Source organism: Lagopus muta, chromosome 16 (assembly GCF_023343835.1).
Source record: "Lagopus muta isolate bLagMut1 chromosome 16, bLagMut1 primary, whole genome shotgun sequence".
Classification (NCBI taxonomy): Eukaryota; Metazoa; Chordata; class Aves; order Galliformes; family Phasianidae; genus Lagopus; species Lagopus muta.
The window spans coordinates 3,518,167-3,532,249 of record NC_064448.1 but is presented as its reverse complement, the minus strand read 5'-3'; the positions used below and the strand labels follow the sequence as shown (position 1 = coordinate 3,532,249).

General features: G+C 61.1%; 2 protein-coding genes across 3 annotated transcripts in view; both read right to left on the bottom strand.

Annotated features, from left to right (window-relative positions):
• Positions 1-546: 546 nt before the first annotated feature.
• VSTM2L (V-set and transmembrane domain containing 2 like) lies at positions 547-7,508 on the bottom strand. Of its 2 annotated transcripts, none has more exons than XM_048962722.1 (4): positions 7,328-7,508; positions 2,285-2,454; positions 1,888-1,941; positions 547-867 (listed from the first exon to the last, which is right to left on the bottom strand). In XM_048962722.1, the coding sequence occupies exons 1-4, from the start codon at positions 7,434-7,436 to the stop codon at positions 595-597; spliced, it is 606 nt and encodes a 201-aa protein (XP_048818679.1). In that variant the 5' UTR covers positions 7,437-7,508; the 3' UTR covers positions 547-594. The 2 variants fall into 2 exon arrangements, with proteins under 2 accessions (XP_048818679.1, XP_048818680.1); XM_048962723.1 differs by having other exon boundaries at positions 1,888-1,938.
• A 4,846-nt stretch (positions 7,509-12,354) lies between these two features.
• The window catches only part of CTNNBL1 (catenin beta like 1), a 40,201-nt gene continuing 38,472 nt past the window's right edge, over positions 12,355-14,083 (bottom strand). The window contains exon 16 of the mRNA XM_048962731.1: positions 12,355-12,608. Within this exon, the coding sequence (XP_048818688.1) occupies positions 12,520-12,608 (89 nt within the window). The 3' untranslated portion in view covers positions 12,355-12,519. The remainder of the gene's footprint in view (positions 12,609-14,083) is intronic.

The window sequence follows — 14,083 nt, the reverse complement described above, 5'->3', positions numbered from 1 at the left end:
ACCCCAACCCCTCTGCTGCTCCCGGTCCCACAGTGCACAGCAGCCCCAGCAAGGCTCAGCTGTGCTGTGCTCCCTTTTATCCCCCCCAGCCCCTCCAAGGACAGAGACGCCTGCAGGATTCGTTAAGGAGCTTTATTAGCTGCAGGTGGTGCAGGCTGAGAGGGGGGTGCGAGGGCAATAGGACCCCAGGCCCTCTCCCCTCTGCAGCCCCCTCCCCAGCGGCGGTGCCCCATGGTGGGGTCCCAGGGTGCAGGCAGTGGGGTGGCAGTGAGACCCCCCCCCCTCCACCGTCCTTCCTGCACTGGGCTCAGGCCTCGGCACACTGGGGCAGCTGTGGGGCAAGCAGGGGAGAAGGCAGTATATACAGTCCCTAAAATGGCCGCTGGGATGACAGACGGGCTGTGAAGTGGGGTGAAAGGGAACAAAGCAACTAAACGGGGCCTCCTACGGGGGGTGCGGATGGGGTCCGTTCTGCAAAGCACGAAGGGGAGCAGAGGGGGGGGCGCGAAGCCGGGAGGGGCAAACCGGAGCGGGGGGGGGGGGGGGGGGGGGTGGAGCCCAGCGTCGAGGTCAGTCCGTGGGGCAGCGGCAGTCCTACAGCACGCAGGAGGCGTCGGCCGCGCGCTTCCTGAGCTCCCTGCCGGCCTTGTGCTGGTGGTGATGCAGATGCGGGCCGGGTGGCTGCGTGTCCTGGGGATGCCCGGCGCCGCGCGCCGCCTCCACGCGCAGATACGCCTTCACCTTGTGCTGCCGCGCCGAGCCCTCGCTGGCGTCGATGACGCGGCACTCGTACGTGCCTTCATCCGCCGGCTTCACCCGCGACAGCCGCAGTTTGTGCGAGATGTTGCTGCCGACCACCTTCACCACCTGCGGCGGAGCGCGGCGTCAGGACCCCCCGCGGCCCCTTGGGGACCCCCGGCCCCCATCCCTCGCTGCTGCCCGGAGTTTTGCGCCGGCTGAGACGGACGCTCGGCCGCGCCGCTAATTAGCTTTTCTACCAAATTGATTCGCTCGCGGTATTTATCGCCCAATGAAATTTAAGACTTATTCACCAGCCAGCGCCGCGGCTGCCGTGGGGTTGGGTCAATAAATCAGATTGATGGCCCGCCCTGAGGCCCCCGGCTCCGTTCCCTGTAATCACACGGGACGGCACGGGCCGTTTTTCTACTCGCCGCCGTGTGTGTTGGCTGAGGGCTTCGTGTTTGGAAACGGGGCCGGAGCTGCTGCCAAAGAGCCACAAGTTGCCCATGGAATGGGAGCAGAGAGGACTGGGGGGTCCAGCACCACGGCGCAGGGCTCCTCCAGCACAGGGAGGGATGCTGCGGGTGCCCGCTGGGCTCCAGGCATTAATTCTGGGAGTGTTGCGTGGTCCATCAGGAGGAAAGTGACAAATGGGCCTCAGAGCTCAGGAAGCCACGCGGCGAATCGATCAAAGGGGATATTGTCTCCCTGGGGCGTTCATTACCAGCAATGGAATTTACATGTGCTAATCCCCACTGATGAGGAGGGACAGCAGTGCCCACACGGTGCAGGTTGGGCTCGGCGCCGCCCAACACCTTTTTGCCCTTTTGCTGGGATGACGCAGCAGGGCCAGGCAGCAGCACACAGCCAGCAGCACGTGTTTAATTGAACTGATTGGTGTCTCCTCATTCTGATCCCATGAGCACCACTGGATCGGGAGCACCAGGGAGGAAATCCGACCACTCTCCCCAAAGGATGGCACCCAGTGTGGCACTGCTGGGCCCCGCGCTGCCCAGGTTGGGGCAATGGGGACAGAAAGAAGCCCCTGGGTGCAGCAGCCCCCCGTGTTCCATGCAATGGGTGCCGGCGTTGGGGGCTGCGGTGCCCCCAGGCACAGACCTCATCAGAGCCGCGATTGGAACTCACGCTGATTTTTGTTGCGTCCTTCCCAGCCTCCTCCTGCTGTGATGCTTTTAGCTGCTGGGAGAGAGGGATGGGGGGAGAAGGGAGGATATCAGTTGGGCTGGAACGGGGAACCGTCGGCCGATTCCCACCCCACGAGGAGCCAGGATGGGAGTGGGGCCAGGAGTGACCCCCATGGCCTCAGCACATGGCAGAGCCCACACAGCTCTGCCAAACGCACAATAATGAGGGCTCATTAAGATACCGAAAGCCGCCCTCCTTTTATTGGGCCCTTATCTCTGTGCAAACAGAAAGGGAAACGGAGACAGCCGTGTGCCAAGGCCGATAGACATGGAAATGGGGGGAAGAACGGAAGGCCGCGCGATGTGCGTCCCCCCCCCAGCGCCGGCAGCGGCGTTACCTGGCCAGAAGCCCACGTCTGTTTGTCCGTCCAGTCCTTGTGGGTGCGGACGTACCACCACTGGATCTCAAGGGAGTACGACGGGGAGCCGCTGCCGCGGAAGGAGCACGCCATCTCCACGTCCTCACCCGCCTGCGCCGTCACATCGTGCGGGGTCTCCGTGAACAGCGCTGTGTGGGCAGAGCGGGGCTGCGGGCACCGTGGATGTGCCGTGCCCAGAGCCCCAACCTGTGCCCCCCATCCCTGTGCCCCCCAACTCTGGGACCCCCCAAGCCCCTCTGCCCCTGTGCAGGACCCGAAGGGGAGATGAATGAACGCAGCGCGATCGCATCCCCGCCGAAATCGGAGCATAAATGAAAAACAAATCCTTGTTTAATGCGGCCCCCAAACAGTCTCCCACATGCCATATGGTTTGCTTTCCTCTCTCAAAACAAATATTGTTCAGAGATGTAATTAGAATTCTTTTCATCTCCTCTGGAGAGATCAGCGTTCCTCTGCATATCGGTCTCACTGCGGGGGTCACTGGGAGACGGCGCAGCCACAGCACGGCGTGGGCATGGGGCACCCAGGGCTGGCACGGTGCTGTGCCCCCTCCCCACAGGCACTGCTTGGAGTTGTGGCAGTGCTGAGACCCCCAGCTCAGCTCCACACCCGGGCCCAGGAAGGATCTGTCCCCACCAGGGGCTGCTGTGGCTCCGGCAGCCATTCAGTCCCACGGTGCCCACACAGAACTCCCTGAGCATCGAGCAGCCCTGGGGCTCCTTACCAAGCCTGATCCCATCAGAACACGACTTATTATCAGCATGACAGAAAAGTTAATGCCTCTAATATCGCTCTGTCCCCCCGGACGCGTGGCAATCCTATAGACTTATAGCTTTGCTTTAATCCATCTTAGCAGGGAACGGAGGAACGCACGCGGTGTGGGAGCTGCCTGTGCCCCGTGTGGGCTCAGCACTGCAGCTGCAGTCCCTCCATCCCTGCACAGCAGTGGCAGAGGTGCGTCCCTCCACACTCCGACTTCCAGCAATGGGCTGGGAGCAGGAAGGTCCTTTGTGAGCAAACCCCACAGCAGCCCCAGTTCTGCCACCCCGGCGCTGCTCTCCCCATCACCCCACAGGGCCCTGCTGTAATGGCACGGTGCAAGGTGCATCCCCATCCCCATCCCCATCCCAACCCCATCCCCGTCCCCTTCCCCAGCCAACAAGCAGCTTGCAGGGCTTGTTGGAGCTATGGCACTACAGGGTGTTGCAGTGGGGCAGCCCCCCCCAGTCCCCAGCCCATCCCTGTCCCTGACATTGCACCGTGTCCTCACAGACGGAGGGAGGGGGGGCTGCAGGGCCCACGGCTCTGCTGCTTTATGGCCGCTACCTGTCATAAACTGAGCAAATCAGGATCGATAAATCTTCCAGGAAACAAAAATCAGGGGAAATAAAATGAACTCAATGGGGAAACACAGATAAACGGAATTGAAAACGCCTGCTGGGACGGCTCCGTGCGCTCATAAACCGCAGACAGAGCGGCTGCTGCCCCCCCACCGTAGGGCAGGATCGACCCCCACAGCCCCCACAGCCCCCACAGCCCCCTGCCCCATGGCCACGGCCACACCAGTGCCTGGAAGCAGCTCAGGGCTCCTCTCAGGGCCCGCAGCCCCCAGCCTGGTGCTCACAGCAGCGCGCATCCCGGTGCTCAGGGCCGTGCAGGGGCAGAGGAGCTGCAGACCCCAGACCTTCAGTGCTGGCAGTGCTGCGGCTGACACTGCTGTGCTGTTTGTGTAAACACGCACCGAAGGGCGATTAAATATGTATTGGACATTGGCAAAAGCATATTAATTACTGTGTTAGTGCACCAGCTCGCTTCGTGAATTATTTACCCCTCTGAAACAGAGCGGCCCCCGTCGCACCACTGAGCTGCCAACGCTGGGGATAAACCCAGCCCTGCTCCAGCCCTGCAGGGTGTGGGGCTCAGGGATGGAGATCTGGGGCCGACGGATGAAGATTTGGGGCTGATGGCTGCAGCTCTGTTCTGCAGCCCCTGAGCTGGGCTGGGCCTGCAAGGAGAGCCCACAGACACCTCCTGAGCCCCCACGTGGGGGTCTGGGCACCATCACCCCCCATCTGTCCCCCAGTGCAAAGCACAGAGGGCAAAGAGAGGGGGAAAAGGGGTTTGTGGAGGGGGAGAAGTGGCCCCGAGGGTGCGGCAGGGTGCGGGGCACAGGGGGTGGGGGGAATGCAGGGCATGCACGGCTGCTGTGAGAGCTGCTGCCCCCCTCACCCCCCTCCCAAGCTCTGCTATTGTGTTTCGGGCAGCGATCAAGTGTGGCTGATCCTTTCTCTTCATAAAGCTCCAAGTCATAATTCACGGTTTATTATGGCTGGGTGAGTCAAGACACTCCGAGCACTAATTGCCAGCAGGGCCACGCGCTCTGCTCATCCTGCCCCCCTCTCCCCCCTCCCCAAAACCCCGCAGCAGAGCGCAGGAAGGGCAGCACAGGAGGGCACACAGCTGTGTGTCCCCCGCTTTGTGTCAGCACCCCGGTGACGACCGACCCCAACCTCAGTGGGACCGACAGCTGCAGGGGCTGCGGTGCAGCGGTGTCCCCAAGCAGAGCCAGGTGCTGCCCCACACTGCAGGGTGAAACCGCCCTCCTGCTCCCACCCACCAAATCTCCTCCTGACAACTCTACAAGCAGCAACGGCCACCCCTGGGTCACCCAAACAGTGAGGAACCAACACCATGCAATGACCGCTGCACCCGCCCAGAGACCCCAGAGCCCCCCAGCCTCAGCCATGGCCATGAAGTGAGACTTCTTCCCGCTGCACGGCCGTGTCTGGCCCAGCCCTGCAGCACCGGGGCTTCACTGCTGCAGGGCACTGCTGCACCTCTGCCATCGCCGTCCTGCAGAGCTCGCAGTGCCTTCAGGCCGAGCCAACCCAGAACCTGGGGGGATTTCTGCCACTGCAGCCCCACTCCCACCCGGCACTGGAGCTCCCTGCTCCCACAGCAGCCGTGTGGGGCTGAAGCTCTGGCCGTAGCACTTTGCTCCCAAAGGGAACAAGGAGGAGCAGTTATTTGATAGCAGAAGTGGCAAAAAAAGAATTAAAAAATGGGCCTGGTCCTGTGGCTCCTGGAGGGACCCCGGCAGCATCTGGCAGCCCGTCCTGCACACATCATGCACTCCTGGAATGCATCTGTCTGTTACGGGGCGATTTCCCCACTGAGGAGAGCACAGCACAGCAGGATCCACCCGGGGGTCCCTCAGCACAAGCGCTGCAGTGGGGAGCTGCCAGTGGGGCCGAGGCGAAAGTGTGCAGGGAGGGGATGTGGGATCCACAGTCGTGCACGGAGCCCAAAGCAGCCGACACAGAGGCGGTGCCCAATGTCCCCAGCACAGCCCCGGCAGCAGCGAAGCCCCCGGCCCTGAGGGGGTCCCATCCGCAGCCCCACCTCCTGGCACCGTTGGCTCAGCTTAAAATCAGCCGTCGGCGTCCTAACGTAGTAATTCCCAGCGCCTGGCCGTCGCCTGCCAGCCTTCTTCAAGGGAAAGGAACGCGCAGACATTTGATGAGGAGAGGTGTCAGAAGTAATTGCGCTGAATGACTGCACGAGCAGCAGCAGGAAAAACACATCGGATGGAGAATTCCCACCAGGAAGCATGAAAAAATCCGGCACAATGCAAAGTGTTTATGAAAGTAATTGATAGAATAATCATTGGCGTGTGAGACAAAGGAGCGGGGCAGCACCCCGGGGAGCCGGGCCGGCGCTCCCGCAGCCCTCAGCCATTCAGCCAGCGGTTATTGATGGGAGCCGCTACCGCTTGCAAATGATGCAGGGAAGGAGACGGGGCTCTCCCGCCCGCAACGCGCGCTGCTTACCGAGCGGCTCGGGGCCGGAATCACCACCGGGCAAAGCGCGCTGCCCCGGGGCCACGGAGCCTTCGCTCAGCCCCTCCTGCACCGCCTGCGCCCGGGCCGAGCCCAGCGCTGACATCCCCCGGGTGGCGCCCGGAGCTCAGGGGGAGCCGAGAGGCCGCAGGGGGCGAACGCAGCCCCCGGTGGCGGGGACCCATCCGCCTCCCTCCTGCCGAGCGGCGATTGATACGGCACGCGGCTCTCCTCGAATTGGTATTCACCTACTGAACACGGATGGCTTATTATCCATGACCCACTTACTCACTGCTTTTCAGTACCGTTAATAAAGGTTTCTGTTGTGATTAAGGGAGTCGCTGCGGAATCGCTCGCAGCCCAAAGCCGTAACGGGGCTCCGAGGTGCGCTCCCCACCTCCACGTCCCTCCCCTCGGTCCTTTCTCCTTCACGGACACCATTTCATCGCTTTTTTTTAACGATTGCTGAATTTCTGAGCGGTGCGGTGCGGGACCCGCATGCCGCTCACCCACCTCACCCAGCCCACGGGCCGCAGCCCTTCGCCTTCACCCCACGGAGCGGGGACAGATCTTCCCCCAGGGCCGGCTCCGGCCCCAGCCCGGCCCCACCAGCGGCTCCCGGGGCCGGGAGGGACCCCCGACGGCCCCGAGCATCCGCAGTCGGTTGGGGTCTCAGCCCCCCGCGGCGCGGGGCAGCGCCCGCTTCCGTGATGCCGCGATCCCACGGAGATCCCGGCGCCGTCCTCCGGGCGCTCCTCCGGCGGATCCGCGGGGACGGATAACGCGAGGGGACGGAAGGAGCCTCGAGGGGAGACGGCGCTCCCGCTGCGAGAAGCGTGCGGCGGAGCGCGGGATGCAGACGGGGCTGCACCGCGCCCGGCGGCGGAGGCCGAGGGAACGGAGCGGCGGAGCGCAGCCCCGATCCTCCGCCCTCGCTCCGCGGAGCCGCCGCCGCGACGGAGCGCTCCGTGCTGCCGAAACCTGGCCCCGCCGCGGCCCCCGGGACCCCTCCGCCTCCGCCGCCGCCGCCGTTCGGTCGCGCTCCGCCGCGCCCCGGGCAGCCGCACCGCCGGGACCGATCCCCGGGCGCGCCCCACCCGCCGGCCATCCCCCGCCCCGCCACCGTCCCCATCCCCGGTGCCCGCCCGGTGCTCGCGCTCACCGCTGCCCTCCGCCGGGGCGTCCCACGGGGGGGGCCGGGAGGCGGCGCCGAGCTGCAGGTAGAGCCCCAGGTAATGGAAAATCCCCACGGCCAGGCCCAGGGCGCCCATCGTGCCGCCTCCGTCCCGGGGGGGAGCGGCGGCGCCGCCGGGCCGAGCCGCGTCCCCGGGGCTGCGCCGCGGTCCCGGCGCCGCCGCGCTGCGGAGCTCTTCCCTCGCTTTGCGGAGGGCGCCGCTCGCCGAGGCGGTGCAGCGGCTCAGCCCGGAGCCTCCCCCGCCCGGCGGAGGGATCCCGACCCGCGCACACCCCCAAAGTTTTTTTCCCACGGTTCATTCTTAAAGTGCGCGGGGCGGGGCGGGGCTGAGCGAGCGCGGAGCGGAACGCGGGGTCACGGCGATCCCCGGCATCGGGACGGCGCCCGGCGGCAGCGGGAAGGGCCGCGATTGCCGGCACCGTTCGCTCTCCCGAACCCCCCGCCCGGCTCCGTCCCCCCCCTGGACCGCCGCGGCGACCCCCGGACCTCCCCCTTGCTTCTCGCCCCTCCGCCCGCTGCTGAGCCCGCACCCCGGGGCTGCACCGGGTCGGCCCGGCACCGCCTGCGCCGTTCGCGTTCCTGTGCTGAAACGTTCAGAACGCGAAGAGCCCGAAGGCGGCGGCCCCGCAGCCTCAGCCCCGCACCGCTCTGGGAGGGGGGCACAGCCGCACGCGGGGAGCGAAGCCGTCTGAAGGATATTTCCTCCGCGATAAACAGCGGCAATCAGATCGTTCAGGTGTTCCCTGCACCGAGATGACAGATGCTGGCTGCAAAGCGATTCTTTACATTGGACTTGAAAATGCAATGGAAACACAACACTCCTCGCTCCCTCGCGAGGATCCTCGGGCAGCGCCGCGGTCGATTTTCCCATCCCGGCCCTGCACGGAGGGCCCGGGGAACGCAGCAGAGCCCCGAAGCCGCTCAGCAGCCACCATAAAGCAGCGGTTGTAAAACAAAACGAAAAGAAGTTCTGTGCGCTGCGGTGCTTTCCGCGTGTCAAAATAAAGCCCACGTAAGAGCAGAACAGACAGCATTGATCTCTGCTCGAGTTCATTACTCCCTCTAGAGTTACACGCTGGGGGAAAGAGGGAAAGAGCGAGGTGACGGATGGGCCGGGGCGGCGGCTGCTGCATGGATGGGGGGCTCGGTGTGCAGCGCTGGGGGCTCACACACACAACCCCACCGTGGGACCCACCTCAACCCCTGCCAGGTCCCCCCGTGCCACAGCGCTGCCCCCACGGCTCCACGAAGCACCAAACCGCCGCAGGAGAGCCATGGGATGCGGCTGTCCTGGCGCCCCCAGCACAACCAAGGCTACCTACTGACCCCCCTGTGCTTCCCTTCCCCTCCTGTCATCGCACACACTTAAATCACGCCCCGAGGAAGTAAGGAGAACATCGATTTCTCCCGGAGCTGGGAACGTCTCCGTATGCAGAGCCAAATGAAGCCCCAATTCCAGCCGATTCCTGCAGCTGCAGCGGGGTGAGGAGCTGACAGCGAGGCGGCCGCGGAGAAAAGAAGAGCCGCGCGTCCTCGTATCTCGTGCACACGTGGAAGGTTTCATTTTCCTCCTCAATTTTAATTCATCAGCGATCAGGGCCAGAGCAGATGCTGCCCGCTATCGCTGCCGCGCAGCCCCACCGAGCCCCACACACCGGGGACGGCCGCTCACTCCGCAGCCGGGAGCAGAGCCGGCAGCTGCCCGGTGGGGGGATGCTGCACAAAGAGCCCTTATCTGCCCACGCCGAGCCTCCAACGCAGCCGGCAACCCGCGCAGGGCTCCTGCTTCAGAGGAGCACGCCCAGGGCCTCGCTCTGGAGGATGAAGCGTTTCTTATCTCCGCTCCTGCCAGCCTTTCCGCTCGCTGTTTCATTTGGCGGACGCCGTTGGTTCCGCTCTGCACGGCCCGGCCACCCACCCCGGCTCCGGGTGCCATCTGCCACCAGCGCCGCAGCACCAGGCAGGCGCTGAGGGGGAGCAGCGCCCCACACCTCGCACGGATCGGAGCGGAGAGGAGCAGCACGAGGAGCGGTGCCTCCCAGGCTGGGGCTCAGCCCCACTGAGGGCTGCCTGCTGGGGGAGCAGATGGGGCCGTTCGTCTCGCTGGTGGGCAGAACAAACGGAACAAACGCCCTCAGCATCCGTACGAGCGCTGTGCTGATGCTCGCTCGGAGACTTGGCAATCCTCGTATAAAAGGATTCCCTTCCGCTGCTGAAGTTTGACAGCCCTGCATTATTAGATTATTCGCAAAGGTCTGCGTGCGCTGCAGGAAAACAATGCCACCGACACCCCAAATCACAACCTCCTCCTCCACAAAGCGGCCGGCAGGCGATGAGCTGCAGACAGCACGTGCTGGAGGAGCGCAGACCTTAAAGGCACGAGGGCAGCAGGGGGGGGGGGCACAGGACACAGCTCCCAACCCCAGGGGAGCCCCACACCAGGCACCGTCACCCCAGGCAGCAAAGGCAGAAGAAAATTACTTGGCAAGAATTATTACTTTCGAGAACAATTCACGCTCATTTCCAGCCCATTAACTCCTTCCTCCTCTGCAGAGCCACCGTGGGCTCCCAGTGCACAGCAGTGCCGTCACGGGTGTCAATCATTGCTGCAGCGCTCCCAGACCACTGCTGTAAGGACCAAAGTATTAAACGTGCAGGAAGAAATAAGACCCCCTTTCCCCCCTCCTTGCTATTTACTTCATTAATCTTAGATACAAGAAGCTAGAAATGAAACAAGTATCTTCAGTGACTTTTACTTGTGCTGCTGAAGGCTCACTGCCCAGTTCTGACAGCATCTCCTCAATTCAGTGCCTCCTGTTTCCTCCCCAACTGGAGCCCAGGGGAGGAGCAGGGCTGTGGGCTGAGGCTCGGTGCCACTGCTGGGTACCACAGCGCTGCGCAGGGCGGGGGTGAAGGTGATGCTGCAGAATCTCCCCCCTCTCCTTCCTTCCTGAGCACGGACAGGGCGGTAGGAAACTTGCAGAGTGCCTCATCAATCATGTTCTTTCTAATTAACTTCTAATTTACCTCTTTAGTCAAATCTGTTTACAATCAGAGACAAGGAAACACGGCCCAAGGAGAGGTGCGGTGCAGATGGGGCTCCCTGCCCTCACGCTCTGCTGCCTCCATCCCGTGCCTGTCCCCCTGCTGTGAGCCAACCCAGCCCCAGTCCTGTGTGCCTGAGGTGCAGCCCACGTGTGGGGCTTTGCCTTACAGGGACCTGGGTTTACAAGCAGGCAGAGCAAGAAGTCGGCATACAGAGACTGCCCAGCAGAGGATCCCAATGTGTGTGCAGGGGGTCTGTGCCTCTTAACCACGATGGAGATAGGGAGAATAATTTATTGTCTGTTCTGTAGAAGCCTGGTGGAGCACACTGACTCCTGTGAGCCATCCACAGGCTCAGGTGGGGTGGATTGAAGAGCTGACAAATGGCAGAAAGGGGGAAAAAAGCAGTGACAGAAACACTGCCTTGCAAAGCAGGAGCACCACGGCAGCCTCACTTCCTCCAGCAGTGCTGGAGAGCTGGCAGCCCGGCCATTAGAGCAGGGAATTATTTCCAGTCTAGCCTCCATATTAAGTAACTCAGCTAATGCATCTGGAATGGAAAACACTGAGGGGAAGGGAAAGGAGCTTTCTGAAAGCAGAACCCAGCAGAGCAGCGAGGGGAGAAGCAGCCACAGTCCTGCACAGCCTGCGAGCCAGGCTGACACGGGCAGACACAGAGCGATGGCACTCACAGCGTGCTGACATCCAGGCCAAAAGCAAACCCCACAACCCCATCGGGCACTCAGGCACCTTCACGACTATTTTCAATAGCTCCCCACTTTCTCCTCACCCAAGGTACGTCCCCCACTTTTCCACGTTGCTTCACGTTTGCTAAGTCCCTCCTGTTCTGCCTCAGAAGCGCCTCCTCACCTCCCTTCCCTTCTCCTCTGCCTTTCAGGTGTGGTGGCACAACACCGGAGTGCCTTCCAGCAGGGAAGGCAGCAGCTCAGCCACGCACAACACTGCATGGGAGGGAGGAACCCCAGGAGTCGTGCAAAGTCAGAAACTGAACAAAGCTGAAGGGTAGAAGGAAAAAACAACAAACCAACCTTTTTAAGGAAGAGGTGAGGGGTGAAAATGACTTTAAAAAACAAGGAATGAAAAAGAAATGAAGAATTCAAACGAGTTCGGCACCAAAAATGTGTTCTGCAGCTCCCCGTGGCTGCTGGAGCCACTATTTCCATGCTGAGCCCCTGAATAACAGCATTTGATGCCACCCGGGCCAGCAGTGCCTGCTACAGTCATGATTGAAGGCAGCCTTTAAGCTTCCCTGACAATGCATTTTTCTTGGAGATAAAAAATGAATGCTGCCAGCATGCAAATCTCCCTAAATTAGGCAGGGCCCAGCTTGCTGGAGCAGCGATGTTTTGTGATGACAGTCATTAACTTTAGCAGAAGGAAAAAAAAAAAAAAGATGCAGGCAAATAGTGTCAGGCACTTCTCATCCTGGGAGCTGCTGCTCGGGGAGCGGTGGGACCTGGCAGGCCAACGTCTGGGATTACACTGCAAGGGCAGCAGGGCAGCACAGAAACGAGCTGCAGGCTGCCATCACTCACATCACTCCGTCCTCCCCCTGCTGCCCCCCGGTGCTGGTGGGGCTTTTCAGGCTCTGCTGCTGCAGGAAGTCAGACTCCCACTTCCAGATTCAGAAGGCTGACTTTTGTAGAGCGCACACAGACGAGGCCCAGCGGCTGCTGCTCTGGCAGTGCACTGAGGAGCAGCCAAACTGCACACAGACCCAAGCCCTCTGCCTCCCCAGCTCACACTGGCGCAGCTCCCTGGCTGGTATCACACTCCTTGCCACTCCTCCAACAAGCACATGGTTGTGTTCCTCCACGCTCTGGTCACAGCAGTCTGATTTGAAGGAAAAAAGTCCTAAGCTGCCCTACAGCAAGGTAAGCAGCTGTAACCCAGCTCGCAGCAGACGCCTTACAGAACGGACAAGGGAATAAAAAGAAAAAAGCAAACTGATCTTTAATATCTCCAACATCTCACGTAGAATAGTTTCATAGAAACATGGCTTTCGTCGTGCAATCGAGGCTGGAAGAGAGCAGCAGCAGGAGGGGAAACAGAGGCCGCGTCGCCCCGGGAAGCGCAGAGCTCAGCCCTGAGCCTCAGAAGTTCTCCAGCAGGTCCACGATCCGCTTCTGCTCGCTCTCACGGAACTCCTGGTTCTTCCCATCCCCGATGTTCTCTGCATACTCTGCAGGACAGAAAGCAGCACAAACAGGCTGTGAGCCACACAGGCAGCGACGGCCGACCTCTCCTGCGAAATCCGTGCGCACCGCAAACGAGCGGATGGGAATTTATGTGAGATGATTTTCTTTCCCCATCTCCAAGCTTTAAAGCTTTGCCTAACAAACATCCGCCGACCCTCATTAAAGCTTTGGTAGCAAAGAGAGACTTAAAGAGGAACACGATGCTCTCGTCATTCAGCAGCACTGGGACGTGCAGCGCCCCAAGGGCAGACTGTGAGGCCGCCCCACCTCGCGGTAGGAGCAGTCAGCAGCGCCTGGTGAAGTGCAGAGCTGTGGGGCTGGCTGCTTTCAGCCCGAGAAGCCCAGCACAGAGCTGGTCTCCCCTGCCACCAGCAGTCCCCGGGGAGGTCAGGCTGTTACACATTTGTTAAACTCCCCTAACTTCAGGTTTGATGTGTCCATTTTCTAAGCAACCTGAAGGAGGAGTTCTGTAGAACTGGTCCAAAGGAGATCAATTCCCCAGCCTATGAGTGTTTTTAACCCTATGGAAGGAAACAAACCAATTAAGATTCAACCACAAAGAAAACGCCTTGCCTTCAGCTAGATCCTGATCAAGGCTTTGCCAGCCCACATGGCCAAACACAGCACGACAGGAATTCCCCTGCAGCTCTCTCCTGACATCCACCTAAAGCTCCTCGCTCTCATTCCCTCCCCAGCTTGCTCCTTTCTGTCACCAGAACCTACATATTCAAAGATGGCTTAAAAAGGAAAAATGAAAAGCAGGTTTGGAGCTGTAAAAAAAGCAGGGATCTGCACAAATCTCAGTGAATCAGGTGCAGCCTGCCTGGTTAGATGGTGTTTTCCAGCCTCCGCCCTCTCTTTTTCTTTCCCTTCCTCCTAAACAAACTGAACAGCTTGTATTCAGCATCTGAATGGTAAGTTGCTGGAGAAAGTTTGCTTTAATATTTATACGTTCAGCACTGCTACATGCCTCTGAGCTCTATCAAAGCCTTTATTATAGGAGCACTGAAAGGAGTGAGGACAGGGAGAAGTTAGCTGATGTGGGAGACTTCCCTCATGTGTGCATTCTCTCTCTCTCTCTCCACATACAAAAAGCAGAATTCTTTGCCAACGCCTCAGGAAGAAGTCCTTTTAATATTTATCAGCTGCTACAGTACCTGTAACAAGAGCAGGCAGTAGCACTACAGCTTGCTGCGGGTGAATCCTGCTTCTTCTCAGTCCTGGAGAAGGGGATGAAGGCAGGGAAGTGTCCCTCCAGGTGACGGAGCAGCTCGCTGTGTCTCACTAACAAAGCAGCAGCAAGCTCCCGGCTCTGCTCCCTATAGCCACCTGCTGAGCTGCCTGCAGGGCAGCCCAGGGGCAAAAGTTTGGCTGCACAGCGCAGGTGGGAGCTGAGCCCCAGCACAGCACAGGATCAGGAGCCTAGGAGATGAGGTGAGCGCTGGGCTCAGGCTCCCCT